General features: G+C 37.3%; 1 protein-coding gene across 2 annotated transcripts in view; it reads left to right on the plus strand.

Moving 5' to 3' along the window:
• Positions 1-15,088, plus strand: part of LOC149067872 (phospholipid-transporting ATPase ABCA3-like) — a 48,660-nt gene that overhangs the window by 32,685 nt on the left and 887 nt on the right. For both annotated transcript variants that reach the window (XM_089252311.1, XM_089252312.1), the window contains exons 15-20: positions 159-259; positions 3,163-4,044; positions 9,608-9,967; positions 10,128-10,648; positions 10,751-10,938; positions 14,868-15,041. In XM_089252311.1, coding sequence (XP_089108437.1) covers positions 159-259; positions 3,163-4,044; positions 9,608-9,967; positions 10,128-10,648; positions 10,751-10,938; positions 14,868-15,041 — 2,226 coding nt within the window. The remainder of the gene's footprint in view (positions 1-158; positions 260-3,162; positions 4,045-9,607; positions 9,968-10,127; positions 10,649-10,750; positions 10,939-14,867; positions 15,042-15,088) is intronic.

Here is a 15,088-nt window from a genome sequence, read left to right on the forward strand (position 1 = left end):
AGTTCAATGAGACTATCCTGCTTCTTTGAAATTCTATAGCATCTGAAACTTCCTTATAGAAACCGGCTATGGCCGATATAATCATTTCTTCATGACTAATTAGAAGCGAGACATTCCATGAAATAATAATTCTTTTTTTTTTCTCCCCATTCATCTAGGGTTGTATCGCTTGGTGATGCATCTCTATTGAAGATGGCGAAGAAGAGTGATATCAAACAGAAAGATGTTCATTGTGAAACGAATGATTCTTGCAATGCAAGTGAGTATTTTTTTTTTTTTTTTTTTTTTTTTTTTATTTGGGTCCTTCAGAAACAACTCCCCGTGTTCCACAGAGTATGCCACGAGGCTTACAAACGTAAGTAACAACAACAAACATATACGGTTCAAGAAACTCAAAATTTGCAATACAGCGTAATACAAAAGAAAGGAAAAATCAGATCAGTATGTACAATAACAATATACGAATGCACTTCAAAGCGCAATATTGCACCAGTGAATGCCATATGGTATCAATGCAATGAAAAAAAAAAAAAAAAAAAAATTCAATACACACACATGAATAGAAAAATATACGACCACACATAAGTATATATATATATCCACACATACACATATATATACACACACCAATACATACATACAAAGATAGTGAGAAAAAAAAAAAAAAATAATAATAATAACAATAATAATAATAATAATTAGTACTTAAATGGAAATTTTGATTAATTATTCAAGAATCGAAAACAGCACTTGCAAGGAAAATGAGAATGTACACATTGTATATACAAAAAATAAAATAGAAACCAATTATTTTTTCGCAAAGATATTTTGTACATATATTTTTAGAATGCGAAGGACTTCCTTTGATTTGACCAAATCGGACAATGCAGGCGGCCAAGAAATAGACAGTTTCTTAAGTTCTTTTCTGAAATGAACCCTCTCCTTCGTTAGATTTTTGCACGACAGAAGAAGATGCATAGGATCTTCTTCATTGGTTCCACATATACACAGCGAACTACTGGCAAGTTTCATTCTCGCGAGATAACTTTGAAAATTCCCATGCCCAGTAATAAATTGGGTCAGATGGAAATTTGTGGAGAAATGGTAACACTTCCTTCTCGCCGGAATCGAAGGGAAGAATTTCTTTACCGGCCTGGCATTTTTGGAACTGACATACTCTGTGTTCCACTGATGGATTGATTTGTGTCGATACACATATTTATAGTGAGAGTGAGTATTGTGCAATGAACTTCTATTCTGTATTTACCACGTCACGTTACTTATGTGAACATCATTGTCTGCGAGGATGGTCAAAAGAAGGACACCATATGATGATTTTTACATATGCTGAAATCAGTATTTTTTTCAAATATTTTTTTTTTTCAATCGGATTTCAGCCTTGATATTATGCTTTGTTAAGGAATCAAGTCCAAGCATCAAGTACTTTTGATTGCTTCAGTGAGCACTTTGATGCTTGTGAGCAACATGTTGAATATATCTGCTCCAGATATGACAAAGTCGCACAATTGAGATAATGAATGAGCATCACCAAAACAAGAGTCAAGGTTCAAATTCCAAATCTATATTTTAAATTTAACACAATTTGATCCATCAGAATTTAGGTTATAAATTTTTACAAAGTTAAGAATGATTTGCTTTCTCCATAAGTCTCTATGCCTCTCTGGTATATTTATCTGCAGTCCATGGAGATAAGGTCGTCTCGACGTATGGCTGGAAGTTTGTTGAGAGCTCCTCAGTACCAAGACAACTCCTTATTCCTTACGTGTAAATAGAAATAGGAATTAGAATAGAAAATGGAATAGAAAATTTACGGGAGAGTTATGCCATAGCTTTCAGACACTGATTTTCTTGGAACATGACCAGTGAAACAATTGACAAAGATGCAAGATGAAGCAAAGGGATGCATCAATCCTTTAAGTCCTAATTTGACCTTTATCCCAACAACCATTCTTCATAGAGGTATGGTTCTAATTGAAAAAATGCCAAAATGTGTCCAGGAATCGCTCTCTTCCAGTTTTGGGAGTGAAAATACAGAGTATCATAAAAAAATCTAAATTTTTATTCCTTTTCCTCTAATTTCCAACTAGAAAGTTGTTGCCCTGTCTCTTCTGAGACTAACAAAAAACTTCCATGTTTCTGAGTGTAATATTCTGCTATAGATGTTCAAATTCGAAAACCGGAAAAAAGTTTACAAAGAACAGCATAAACTAACGACAGTCTTTTCCTCATTTATACTATTCTTTCCCAACTTTTCTAAATTCGAATATCTCAGTGAGTATTGCACTTAGAAACATGGAATTTTTTTTTGGCCTCAAGAGAGACAGGGCAACAGTTTTCTAATTGGAAGTTAGAGGACCAGGGGAACTGTACAAAATATTTAGATTTTTTTATTTTATGGCACTGTATTTTCACTCTCAGGACTGATTTCTTAACATGTTTTGAGCATTAATACCATACTTTTATGACGAACAGTTGAGATAAAGACCAAATTAGGACTTACGAGACATCCTGCAAACAGCCAGCCAATCACTAAAGATGATCCAAAGGTGTGGACAGACCACCTGCAGCATAGACCAATCACTGACGATGACTACTTTGCATAATGGATATATCACTTTCATCATTCCAGAATCATCAAATGTCAACAGGAACCTTGATGCCATGTTTGTTTTTAGCATAAACAACCAGGTGGACATCTCTTGACGATGATGCTGGATGATTTATCAAGGTGAAAAAGGAAATATTTAATGAATATATTTTGAATGAGGCAGTCCAACACCACCTACAGAAGGAGGCCTCTTCACGAAGCATGTGACGTCACTAAAGAAGGCTATTTCTTCTATTGCCATTAGATATAGTACAAAAAAAAGTAAAGACATGGCATATGTCGGCCTGCTATATTCAGTGGCAATAGGTGAAATGACCTTCAGTGACGTCATGAGCTTCGTGCGGAGGCCTTCTTCTATAGGTGGTGCTGGGCATTCTCTCTCCACCCATCACCGATCCATTCCAGTTGCACAGACATGTACTTTTAACAACTGAAGACTTACTGAATTTTTTTAAATTTTATTTTATAACCTGTTCTATTTCGGGTGTATTTTGTATCTAATAGAATACAACGGTATACTCTTTTTATTGCAGGAACATTTTTGATTAAGGACTCTGAAAGAGCGAAAGGGTCGATCATGTTCCTCAATCAGTTGCGTTGCATCCTGATAAAAAGATTCCATTATTCAAAGCGTTTCTACAGTGGCATCTTCTATCAATTTATTTATCCGTTCCTTATCATCATGATCTTAGCTCTCCTGCTGAGGAAACTCTCCAGTGAACAGGGTTTAACTGACCGCCTGAAGCTGGATCTCAGAGCAGTGTATGGCACATCTAAAGGATTCCTTACAGCCAATGAGAGCTCAGAGTACACCTTGATAAGAGACTATTACAAACCTCTCTTGGATGAAAACGGTGTCACAGTGACCAAAACTGACGATCCAATGAAATTTATCTTGCAAGTAGGTGAGACTAACCTACGAAGGTACCTTACATCATGGTTTGTTGGTGGCAGCAGCAAAGTAAAGGAGGCAGGTATCCTCAAGTTAAAGGCATGGTACAATGGGCAACCTTACCACACCATGCCGATTTCGCTGAACCTGATGCACAATGCTTTGCTTAGGTACTATGGCAAGGACAAGACGGCTCGCCTGTCTCTGACAAATGCTCCTCTCCCAGAAACATCACAGCAAGAATTCAATGTACTTTTAAATATGATCCTGGTCAGGGTCCTTTCCATATTGTTTTTCTCGTTGGTGGTATGTACTCTGATAGCGGTGTACATCTTTGTGCCGGTCATGGAACGTGTCACAAGGGCGAAACTACTACAACTCCTCACCGGACTCAGCTGCTTTACGTACTGGTTGGGGATGTTCCTGTGGGACATGTTCTGTCACTTTCTTACAAGTTTGATCATGTTACTGCCATTTGCTTTGTTCTGTGCTGATGTTGTCTTCATGAAACCCATTTCTGCCGGTAAGTTTTTCACAATACATTAATATTTATTAACCACAGTCTTTAATCTACTACTACTGGGAGAGGCAGCTTTCTTTTAACACTAGGACAGGCGTTCTACCTAGAACAGTGGTTCTGAAACTTTCGAAGTGTGACCCCCTCCAAATAATGACTATGTGACCCGTTTTCTGGGACATTTTTGATTTGTTTAGTTGATGAATCTCCTTTCGTTTCCATAACCACCAACGGCTGAAATCAGATTATTTTTCAATATTTAGTTGGTAGAACTGTTTTATTATGAGATTTTAAACTACTCTCATGCTTTTTAGCTTTGAATCCTGCGCACAGTGCCATCAACAGAATTGAAAGTTAGGACAGATTGCATATCTTGCTCATCGTAATGGTGCAGAGTGAATAACTTTTTATAACCACAAACTCATTGTCACCATTACCAAATGCAAGGCCGAACCCAAAAATATTTTTTGGGCTCCTTTTGTAGGAAGAATGGTTCTATACCATTACAGTTACATTATTTTGAATATTCATAACATTTTCATGGTTGTGGCGCAGCCACACTTGCTTTATTATACAAAATTATGATTCAACTACAGAAGTACACTCGTGTGCAAAATTAAGAGAATCACCAATCTGACATTGTGTCAAATTTCTGAAAAACTACTGGCAGCATGTAGCTCATGTTAGAGCTGTAATACTGTAGCAGTCCTGTGGCGGCGTGCTAAAAGCATCAAATAACGATCCTCATTGGTTGCCGTAGCTCTTCAGCGACCTTGTCCAGGTCTTCTTGATATGGATCCATTGTCCTGAAACTGTTTCCACAAACTGCAGATGACGCTGGGCGTTACTTAGAGCTCTGCAGCCACCACCTGCACTTGTGATTGCCCTGTCTCCAATCTGCCGATAATTCTCCATCTCATTCCGTTCATCCATATGTTTGTGGCTACTTATTTTATCTGATAGCTTGTAAAGTTTACTTAATTCTTGTGAGAAACACATAGAATGTTGGGTCATTCCAGTATTACGTATAAATATGAAATATTCTTAATGGCATGGTATACTCAGTGCCCCAAAAACAAGAAAAATCTTTCGCTAGTTTGTGGACACTGAATCAACATTCTCCCTAGTGATAAATCCCTTCCAGAGCCACTTCAGCGATCTCTAAGTGTTTCACGGATCCTTCAAGTGCTCATGAAATGCATCCAGGCTGCTTAAGTGTTATGGAAATGTTTCTGTGCCGCTTATATATAAGTGCTCTGGAACTGTGCAACGCATCACTCAAGTGATCTGGGAATGTTCCGCAAGTAACTTACGTGATGTAGAACCGCACTGGGGGCGGGCTGCTTAAGTGCTCTAAAATTGTGCCGCATGTCACTCAAGGGATCTTTAAATGTGTCACGGGCCACTTAAATGTTCTGGAATTGTGCCACAGGTCATTTAAGTGATCTGTGAATGTGCTGTTTAGTTCATTTTTACGTAATTGGGTTTGAGAAGGCAAGCCACATCAGCTAACCTCCAGGGCCACATTTGGTGGCAATTTACCATGTATGGCTTAAAGTAGGCAGCGCTGAGGGAGGAGGGTTAAAAAAATAGCTAAAAATTTGCTGACGTAATACTTGAATGGCCCCTATTACAGAGGAGTATGAACATGTGAATCACAGAAAACATTTAGTGCGCTTATCTTCTGTGGTCACAAGCTCTGCCCACACGCAATATTTGTATACTTCTTCTGCAGCATTGTTATTACCTTTGGCTCAGTGCTTTTTGTGAAAATAGACTCAAAAATGTACAAATTCTCTTGTAAAATACACGTGTAAAATTATTATAGTAGCGAGTACCCGGTGTACTCTTCACAATATTTTTAACTTCTGCACTCCTGCTTACTGATATTCTTAAGCCCTCCCAATATTTTCAATGACTTCACTTCATCAAAAGAGGTTCATAAACGACACAACAGTGTTACTAATTTTTCATAATCTAAAATGTAGACATTTCCACTACACATTCACATACGACTCATCACATGCACTCATATTACGTGTTTTTAATTTTTTAAAAGAATATAAAAATATTTTAAAATCTGTTGATTCTTTCTGGTCAGTTGATTGGTTTGGTTGATTCTTCCTGTACAAGTATTAACTTTGTGGCGGATATGCAAATGAAGATTATTCCGTCGTCATAGCTTGTGCTGTGATTTGTGGCGTGTGATGCGCATGCGTCCAGCGTTCTTTAAAATAGTTGATTTCTGTTATGTTATCACTCATATTGTTCTGTTTTATTTTTCATCAATAGTTTGTTCCGGCTGGTCCGTGATATTTTAGTTAAATGTTAAATTAAAAATGAATTAAGTTATACTTTCATCGCGTGACTCGCTTAGTCTGATCGTGTGTTTCATGAGTTTTAAACCTCGAGTTTTATGATAGCTCAGACCATTGTTGATCCGGCTAAAAGTGGGGACACATTTTATGTGGAACCGTATAACTTGATCTATTGATTATTTTTTAGCATTAAGCTACTGCTCTCCTAAGGGTTCGACTTTGACTTGATTGTGCTTTGGGCAAAAGAGGTATTGGAGGGGAAGGGATCGACTGTGGTCGAAGAAGTTTGATACATCAGTTAATACAGTACATTTGTTTGTATGCACATAAGAAAATGTATATTTTAAATGAGAAATGTGATGTAAAATTCTCCATGAAATATCTTGAAATTAATGTTTTTTTCACACTCTCATATGAGCAAAATCATTGACAGTGCCATCAAAATCTAATTTTTAAGTTATTTCGGCTTCAATGCACAATTAAAGCTGAAAAGATGAAAGTTTTTCTTGTTTCCTCTTAATTTATCTCCCCACACCTAATTTCAGCCCTGCAATCACGGAAAGCATACAATTTTATGTCTTGCATATTATTTAAGAACCCAACCCTTACACTGATTTTTCTCGTAGAAAAGCTTGCTTTTCTGGAAAAAGAATTGTTACAGTTAAAGCTACATATGGCTTTTTAAACCATAGCATCAAGTATGGAAACGGTTATTACTAATTCTAAGGGTAGGTGAAGTAGAACTCGTATTGGCAAGCAAGAATTGCATAAAAATTTTTGAACTGTTTAACATTTTGTATGATTGTAGCAGGGCCGTCATTTCAACTTTTTCCGGGGGGGGGGGGCAAAGCACATGTACTCAATGTATGTATATATGTATGTATATATATTTGTATATATACCATTTTTAATGTATTTTCGAAAGTCGGGGGCAACCCCCCCCCCCCCATCCCCAAGTGACAGGCCTGGATCGTAGTGTCACAGTCTTGGTGTTAGTGTGAAATTTTCCTTTCTTTTTCTGCGGTAGACAGGTTCCTTTCAATCCAAGTTTTTTAATATTATTTTGGCATTGAAATCACGGGACCAAGATTTTTTTTTCTATTGAAGACAGGTTTCCGCTTAATACAGGTTACGTTGAAGACAGGTTTTACTGTGTCAAGAAACTCCTCAATGCATTACCGATAAAAATTATGAACTTTCTAACTCTTTTGAAAATGTGATCACTTGTTTTTTGCTATTGCATGGCAAACTCTGAAATCACTGTCTTATTCCTTGGCACAGCAGCTTGTTGTTGTCAGCAAAATTCTGATTTCTGAACAAATAATGTTGAGAATGTGATTGCAAAATTCCCTCTCGCTTCTTAACTAAATATCAAATTCGTAATTAAGCGGATTCTTATTAAGAACGAGAAGGGGAGGGGGGTATACCCCCAGACCTTCACCTGGTCTCTGAGCTATCTCTGGCAGTGGGCAGGTCCTGAACGCATCACTTAAAGACACTTTCTCATTGTGGGAAGGTGTTCACTGAATCATATTCATTATGCTTATCTCTGGAGATGTCTCTATGATGAATTCAAAGTTTTTTTTACATTACCGAGCTGACATACTTCGAACAAGATTGTATGATTAGAATTAGATGAGAAGGGGGGTGGAAATATTGATTCATTGACTGCAAACTTGATCATTTTGATGAAGCTGTTGGAAGATGCTCGGAGCGGTGGCATGTATATGTGACATGTATGGCTCTAGACACCCTTGGTCAACCAGAAGAGATGATGGCTTCATCTGCTGAGAAGATCAAGTAGCTGCAATGGTTACTGCTCCCACCATCTAATCACAATCTTTATCCAGGAGTCTTTTCTCACACTGGAGGAATCTCGCCATTTATTCCACGTGATTAGTGGAAGTAGACGTATTCTCACTGGTCTCGTGCGCCCTATGTTTCCATTGACAGCTCAGCATAGTCATATAGCTGCCAAGTCTCCCGAATTTTAGCTTCACCTCTCAATCTCCCGAAAAGTTCTTAAATCTCCCAAATTTTTACAAAAATCCCTAATTGTCCCTAAAAATTCCCTACTTCATTTAAAAAGAATCCCGCTTCTCAAAACAATCCCTAAGGAATTTCTTGTGGGGGCAAACTTTTTGCCTCCCACAAAAAAACAGGCAAAAAAGTCTTTTGCCTCTGTTTTTTCCCCTTTTCGAAATGACGTCACACGTCGTAAATGGGGGAATATTGGGAAATTTGTTTTTTAAGAAAGTTTTACAAACCCTCTGATAGTAACAAGAAATGTTGTTTGTCTTATCGTGCAGGGAAATAGCTTAGCAGCCAATAGTCCTGGATAATAATTGAAGATTAAAGTGACACGCACATGGTCAAAACTTCCTCTTTTGTTGAAGTTACATACGTACGATAACAAAACATGAATACATGATAAGCCAAAAAATATTTAATCAATTTTAAAGATACTTATTCCGTTGAATTTCCTTTCATCAAAAGTTCCAGAAAAGGGTAGGCTTTTTCTTTTTGCGCAAGTTGTGTTATGGAAATAAACATCGGTCATGGTGGAAAGACTGATATCCTCACCCATGTGAAATCAAACAAAAAAATCAAGCAAGTGTCACAAAAAATCAGTGTTCTTCACAAATTGACGCTTTTTTTCCTTCATCTTTGGATGATTTTGGGGTCATTTACGCAGAATTTTTGTTCACATCTTTGTTTTCTGATTGAACACAGTATATATATATAACTTGTATTTTAGATCACCATTGAAGTTTTGGCCTCCAATTTCATTTGTTTTTTACATAGGGAATAAAATTCCTACACTTTAGCTTTATGTGCAGAAAATCCCTATTTTATTTGAACAAATCCCTTTTGTATTTATTAGGGAGTGGTTTTAATATAAAATATGGGTCCCTGCGCAAAAATAAAAATCTCCCTAATTTTCATTTTTAAAAGTTTGCAGCTATGAAGTTTTGATTTGGAGCAGCCAACGTGAACATTCGTGGATTGTAATCTTATTGTCTTTTCTGATGAATGATGATTCCATTTGCCACCCGATGATCGTTGTGTTTGAGTGTGATTGCAGCAAAGTGTATGGGAGACAAATCCCTCCTATCCTGTAGAAAGATAAACAGCCCAACTGCTCCATATGCAAGGGATGGGGGGATTCATAAACTTCAAATTAAATAATGCCCTGCTGTATATTTATACTAAAATCAGTCAATAATTGTGATGTCCTTTTTCTTTATTAGGCAGTATACTCTTGTTACTTTTATTGTCTGGTTGGAACTTTGTGCCCCTGTGCTACGTCCTTTCCCATGGCTTCAAAGACTCAAGCACCGGATTCAACGTCATTTCGGCGGTGGCTTTCATCGTAACCATCATTCCTTTGTCATTGATCACAATGCTATTTTCGAACGATGCTGGAACCAAACTCCTTGCCACAGTCTGGTTACTTCGTCTTCTTCCGTCATTCAGCTCTTCTTGGGGTTTGGTTAAGACTGTGGCCATCTCTTACAACAATATGTTTTGCGACATGATCCCTCCGGACACTCTCCAACAGTCCTGCCTCAGTGTCATTCCTGATTCACATATTTTGATGTGCTGTCCAGGTAGGACCTATTTCTTTATTTTATATTATACTGTTGGTGTCAAACTAGGTCATAATTAGTCTGCTGGCCGATTGAGGGCAGTTCAAATGATCTGACAACTTCTACTCATTTGTGTTGATGTAATTAGCTTAACAAAACAGTTTCTTTTCCTCTGTTCCAGAACAATGTAAAAAACTGGGCAATTGTTTCAAGGAAAAGCACCCCTTGGCTCTTGACAACGAAGCGGCCGGTTTTGATGCCCTTATGCTATTTGTCACCGGCTGCCTGTATTTCCTTTTCCTAGCACTGCTGGAAAGTGGAGCTCTAGGATCCCTGTGGTGGATTGTCTGGGTCAGGTTATTCCCGAAAAAGTACTCTGTCACCACCGTGCATGCATCAGGCGAAAAAGATGACCTAGAAGACTTGGATGTCCTGAAGGAGAAAGAGAAACTTGATGAGCTTGCTAAATGTGACTCTTTCAAGCAAGAGGCTTTGGTGTGTCTACATCTCTACAAGCATTATGGTCAGCTGTGTGCAGTTGATGACTTGACCTTTGCTGTCCACAAGGAAGAATGCTTTGGTCTCCTCGGTGTTAATGGTGCTGGAAAGACCTCGACTTTCAAGATGCTCACTGGAGACAGCCGACCCACAAAAGGCAATGCTTATATTGGAAAATATAACATCTGTACATCTTTGAAAAAGGTGAATTTATTCTTTTTAATCTCCCCAACAACAATTAGTTTGCATTTGAGAACCAAAAGATGTTCTGGTGGTAATGTGTTTACTTTTGAATTTTCATTTTAGTTCCAGTCTCACCTTGGTTATTGTCCTCAGTTCGACCCATTGCTCGATCGATTGACTGGACGCGAGATGCTGAACCTTTTTGCTGCTCTGAGGGGGATCCCTTTCAAATCGGCTCCGAATATTGTCAATGAAATCATCAAAAGTGTGGGTCTCGAAGAACATGCAGATAAAGAAACGAGAATATACAGGTATCTGCACTTCTTTTAAAATCTTTATTTTTGGACAGTGTTGACACTTTCAGGACACATTACTGTGATTGCCTTTCAATGGGAACGAACCACCTTTCTATGTGCAGCTAATGAACTGTACCACATTTTGCTAGCTGGCTTGATCTAGTGTATAAGATGTGTTAGCATGTGATTTTTTTTTTTTTATCGCTGCAGCAATTGCCATTATGTAGAAATTACAAAGTGGAATTATAGTAGAGAGCGTTATTAGAACCACATTCAATTTTCATGGTGATATCTTGTTACAATTGGAAATCTTCTGATCAGGGGAAAAAATGTCTTCAATGAGTCACATTTTTTGCTTTATTCAGGGAATCGCTGCTTTCTTATTGAGCGAAATACATGTCTCCCTACTTTTTTTTAACCCCTCTAATGTTCTAAATTCTCTTCTCCAACGAAATGCATTTTGTGCAGGGTTGTAGTGTGTAAGGTTCAGGAGAAAAGAGGGGAAGAAGGCCTGGGAGAAACAGAAGTCGCGAGAGAAAGAAAAAAAAACGAATTGAGACATAAGAAAAAGTGAGGAGTGTGAAAGTTTGTACCATAGAGACATAACTGTTTCAAGGAGGGATGTTGGCTAATAAATTAAATAAAGTGTTTTCTTCTTTTGGGAGTCTAGAACCAAGTTATTTCCCCCTGAAATCGTAGTAGAAGTTCAGCCAAGGACCCTATGACCGATAAGCAGCCGACGGGGGGGGGGGGGCAGTTTACTTAGTGATTTAAATCAAATGGTTTTTTTTAAATTACTGATTTTTAAATTAATTTATTTCAGATGTTAAAAGTTATCAGTTTTAATCGATTAAAATTATTTATGCAGCTTTAGAAAGTGATTAATTTGTTTTATTAAATTGTTTTATTAAATTATTTTAAATATTATTTATAATATTGTAATACAGTAAAACTTGGTTAATTCAAACTTCTACGAACTATCCTCAAGTTCTTCATCTGATTTAATGTTAAGTCGGAGAGAAAAAATTTTCGTATCAGCAAATTTAGTTTAAAAAAATTCTACAAGAAGTCAGACTTTGCTTTTCTTGATCAAGTTGTTAAACGACAAATCTTTAAAGACAAATAAAGTTTGAATATTCTGTTTTTCCTCTACTTTTTCATTGACAATTTAATGCACATTTTAACATAGTTCAGCTGGAGTGCATCGAGAGTGAATACCACTTGATACCGATTATCTTGTTCAACCTATGGATCATGGTGTATCATTCGAAATCTGAATCTTATCGTCATTAAGAGTACGGAAAGTTTCAGAAAGTACAAATTGCAATTGCATTAATAGAAGCAATTACTTATTGCAATAGTGCATTAATAGAAGTACATTTCCTTGATAGCAAAATTTGTTAAACAGTTTCATAACTGATGATCAGTAATTGTTTCTGTAAATCAGGCTTTGAGCACGGTCAAGAAATTCTTCAGTGATGGCGATTCCAAAACAGTGGAAGAATGTAGCTGCTAAGATCAATTATATTAGAATTTGGAAAACAGTTTCACAACTGATGATCAAAATTTTAATAATTGATTATTATAATTCTATGTGAATGATGATGCCGTGATTATTTTGTGATTTTTAGTCCGTTTATAGATCTTGGATAGATTAATTGGATGATTCGAACTTTTTCCCAGTGTCTTTGGACTCTGAATTAACCAAGTTTGACTTTATACATCAATATATAGTTCAAATATTTCAGAGATGCCGCTCCATTCTGATTTACCTGGGTCTGGACCCAGGTTATTGGTAAAATCAAAATCTTTATTCTTTTTGAGTGAAGTGGGTCCCTCTTAAAAAAATAAAAGTTGCCTTCTCCCATCATTCACAGGTACCCCTGCGAATCGAATGTTGAAATAGTTTTAAATCTGGACTGGTCCCGATTTTTCCCCCAACTTTAACCTAATCAAACACATTTTGGACCCAATGTTGTCTTTCACTCTATGGATTCAGCACAATATAACTGTCTGATTCTCTGTAGATGCTTGTGGCAACCTTCTATTGTAATGTTGTGTCAAGTTCAGAATACAATAGAATCTTGACTATCCGGCCTAGTCTCTTGATGCCATGACGTTGCCAAATCATTGGAGTTGACACCAAACTTTGCTAAATTTGTTGTCAATTTGGAGAGATTCACGGATAAATACCGTAATTTTAATTTTTACATAAGGTAATGACTTTTTACCAGTGAAAAATGACAATCTTATATATAAATGTGAAAGTATGACTGTCTGTTTGTTCCCTCTACAAATCTAAAATTTTAGACTGATTGTCGTCAAATTTTGCACATATACCAAACAGGACCGGGATTGAAGGCTACGTTAAAAGTTCATCAGAGTAGGGCAAGTGCCTGAAAAACCATTGGGTAACAATGGTTCCTGGGCCCCAACAATCACTTTCGGAATGTTTACTTCAGTTACTGTGGTTCCCTAACAATGCATTTCAGACATGCATATATGCCTTCACAATGGTCTATCACTTCATTAATGCTACCAGTATTATGTATAACAGTTCATTCCTTTATAATTGTTGGTCACTTTTTCAACCCTCCCAGTAATTAAGAAAACACAGGAAGTGGCGGGTATTTTTGCTAGTGAATGAGAAGTAAAAACTATTTACATCATTTTTGTAACAATAGTTACATTCTTAGACTTTATTTTTCAGTAATAAATTTTTAAAGCGTGCAGTACATAACAAATATTTACATTTATGTATGAAGTACTGACCTGTACCAAGAGGTCACAAAATATGAATAGGAGTGGTTTTTGGTAGTATGGTTTGGGTAGGAAGTGGGCATTTATAGAGCTCCATCCTATCTGGCTTTCCTGTTATCTGGCCGACCCTCCTTCCACATTAGGCCAGTAGTCCGGATTTTACTATACTAAGCTGTTATCCAGACTGCACAAGGCAGTTGTAGATATAAGCCAGTGGTCACATAGACTTGTTTATATATGCACTGTTTCCAAAGCTAGGTTTTTTTGCAAAACATCGAAAAGGTTTTTGATAAAACTAGCTTCTTGAACAATGGAAATGAAAACTAGCTATGATGACCAGGCAGCTTAGAATATGATTAATTGGAGTAGGAGGATATGTTTATAGGTAACACTGGGGTGTAATAGTTGTCTGACTTCACTAGAGGAGGTCGTCCGGTAGTGTAGACTGTGTAATAGGATACCTTCATGCGCACGGTAGCCTAGGTTGATAAAATACTCACCTAATGTACCAAAGGACTTTGTTTGGAGATGTTGCAAGTTTGATACCTGGTTTGTCCTTGTCACAAAACTTTCCTGGCACAATGGTACAACAGAAACGGTGGTAATCACCACAAAAAAAAGATTGCTACCACAGAGTATCACATAGAGTGGTTAGCGCACCAACCTCTAAGTGAGTATAAAAAAACCAAGCCTGCCGTTCGGAATCAGCAATAAATTGTAGATCTTGGTCTAATTAGCCCTAGTGTTCAGAAAATGACTGTGATGCAACAAAAATTACCAAATGATATTGTCCCAGCCATAGCCAAAGCCTGATATGCAACTGCAACAATGTGCATGCAAGACCAACTGAAAAAGAACAAGTGAAAAGCCAAATGAGTGCGGATACATGCCAGTTGAAGAGTGGTATTGATCCACCTTCGACAACACATATCTCTTCCCCCTTATGACTATCACTGAAAGGATTTACCTTCAATAATGCTCTAGAAGAGTAATTCATCCAGGCTTCCGGAGGAGGAAGGGGCTTAGTTCAATTTGTTAAGCTTGGGATACAGTCACCTGAATGGCGAGGGTGACTATAATCTATTTCGAACCACCAATTACAATATAGCATACATAAAATGAATTATATATACATGAAGTGCATGTTGTAATTGAACAATCCCCTTATACTTATTATTTTGTAGTGGCGGCAGCAAGCGTAAACTTTCACTTGCTCTTGCAATTATTGGATCCCCGCCAGTTATTCTATTAGATGAGCCTTCATCCGGAGTTGATCCCGTTTCAAGAAGGAAGATGTGGAGGGTACTGGAAGAAGTCAGAGAGACAAGCAGATCATCCATCATCCTTTGCACTCACAGGTGACAACCAGACTGTGATCACTCATATATTTTCTTTATTTGATATT

The sequence above is a fragment of the Pholcus phalangioides genome, unplaced genomic scaffold, assembly GCF_987345545.1.
Source record: "Pholcus phalangioides strain wild (caught in Gottingen) unplaced genomic scaffold, Ppha-v1.0 ptg000028l_1, whole genome shotgun sequence".
Lineage (NCBI taxonomy): Eukaryota > Metazoa > Arthropoda > Arachnida > Araneae > Pholcidae > Pholcus > Pholcus phalangioides.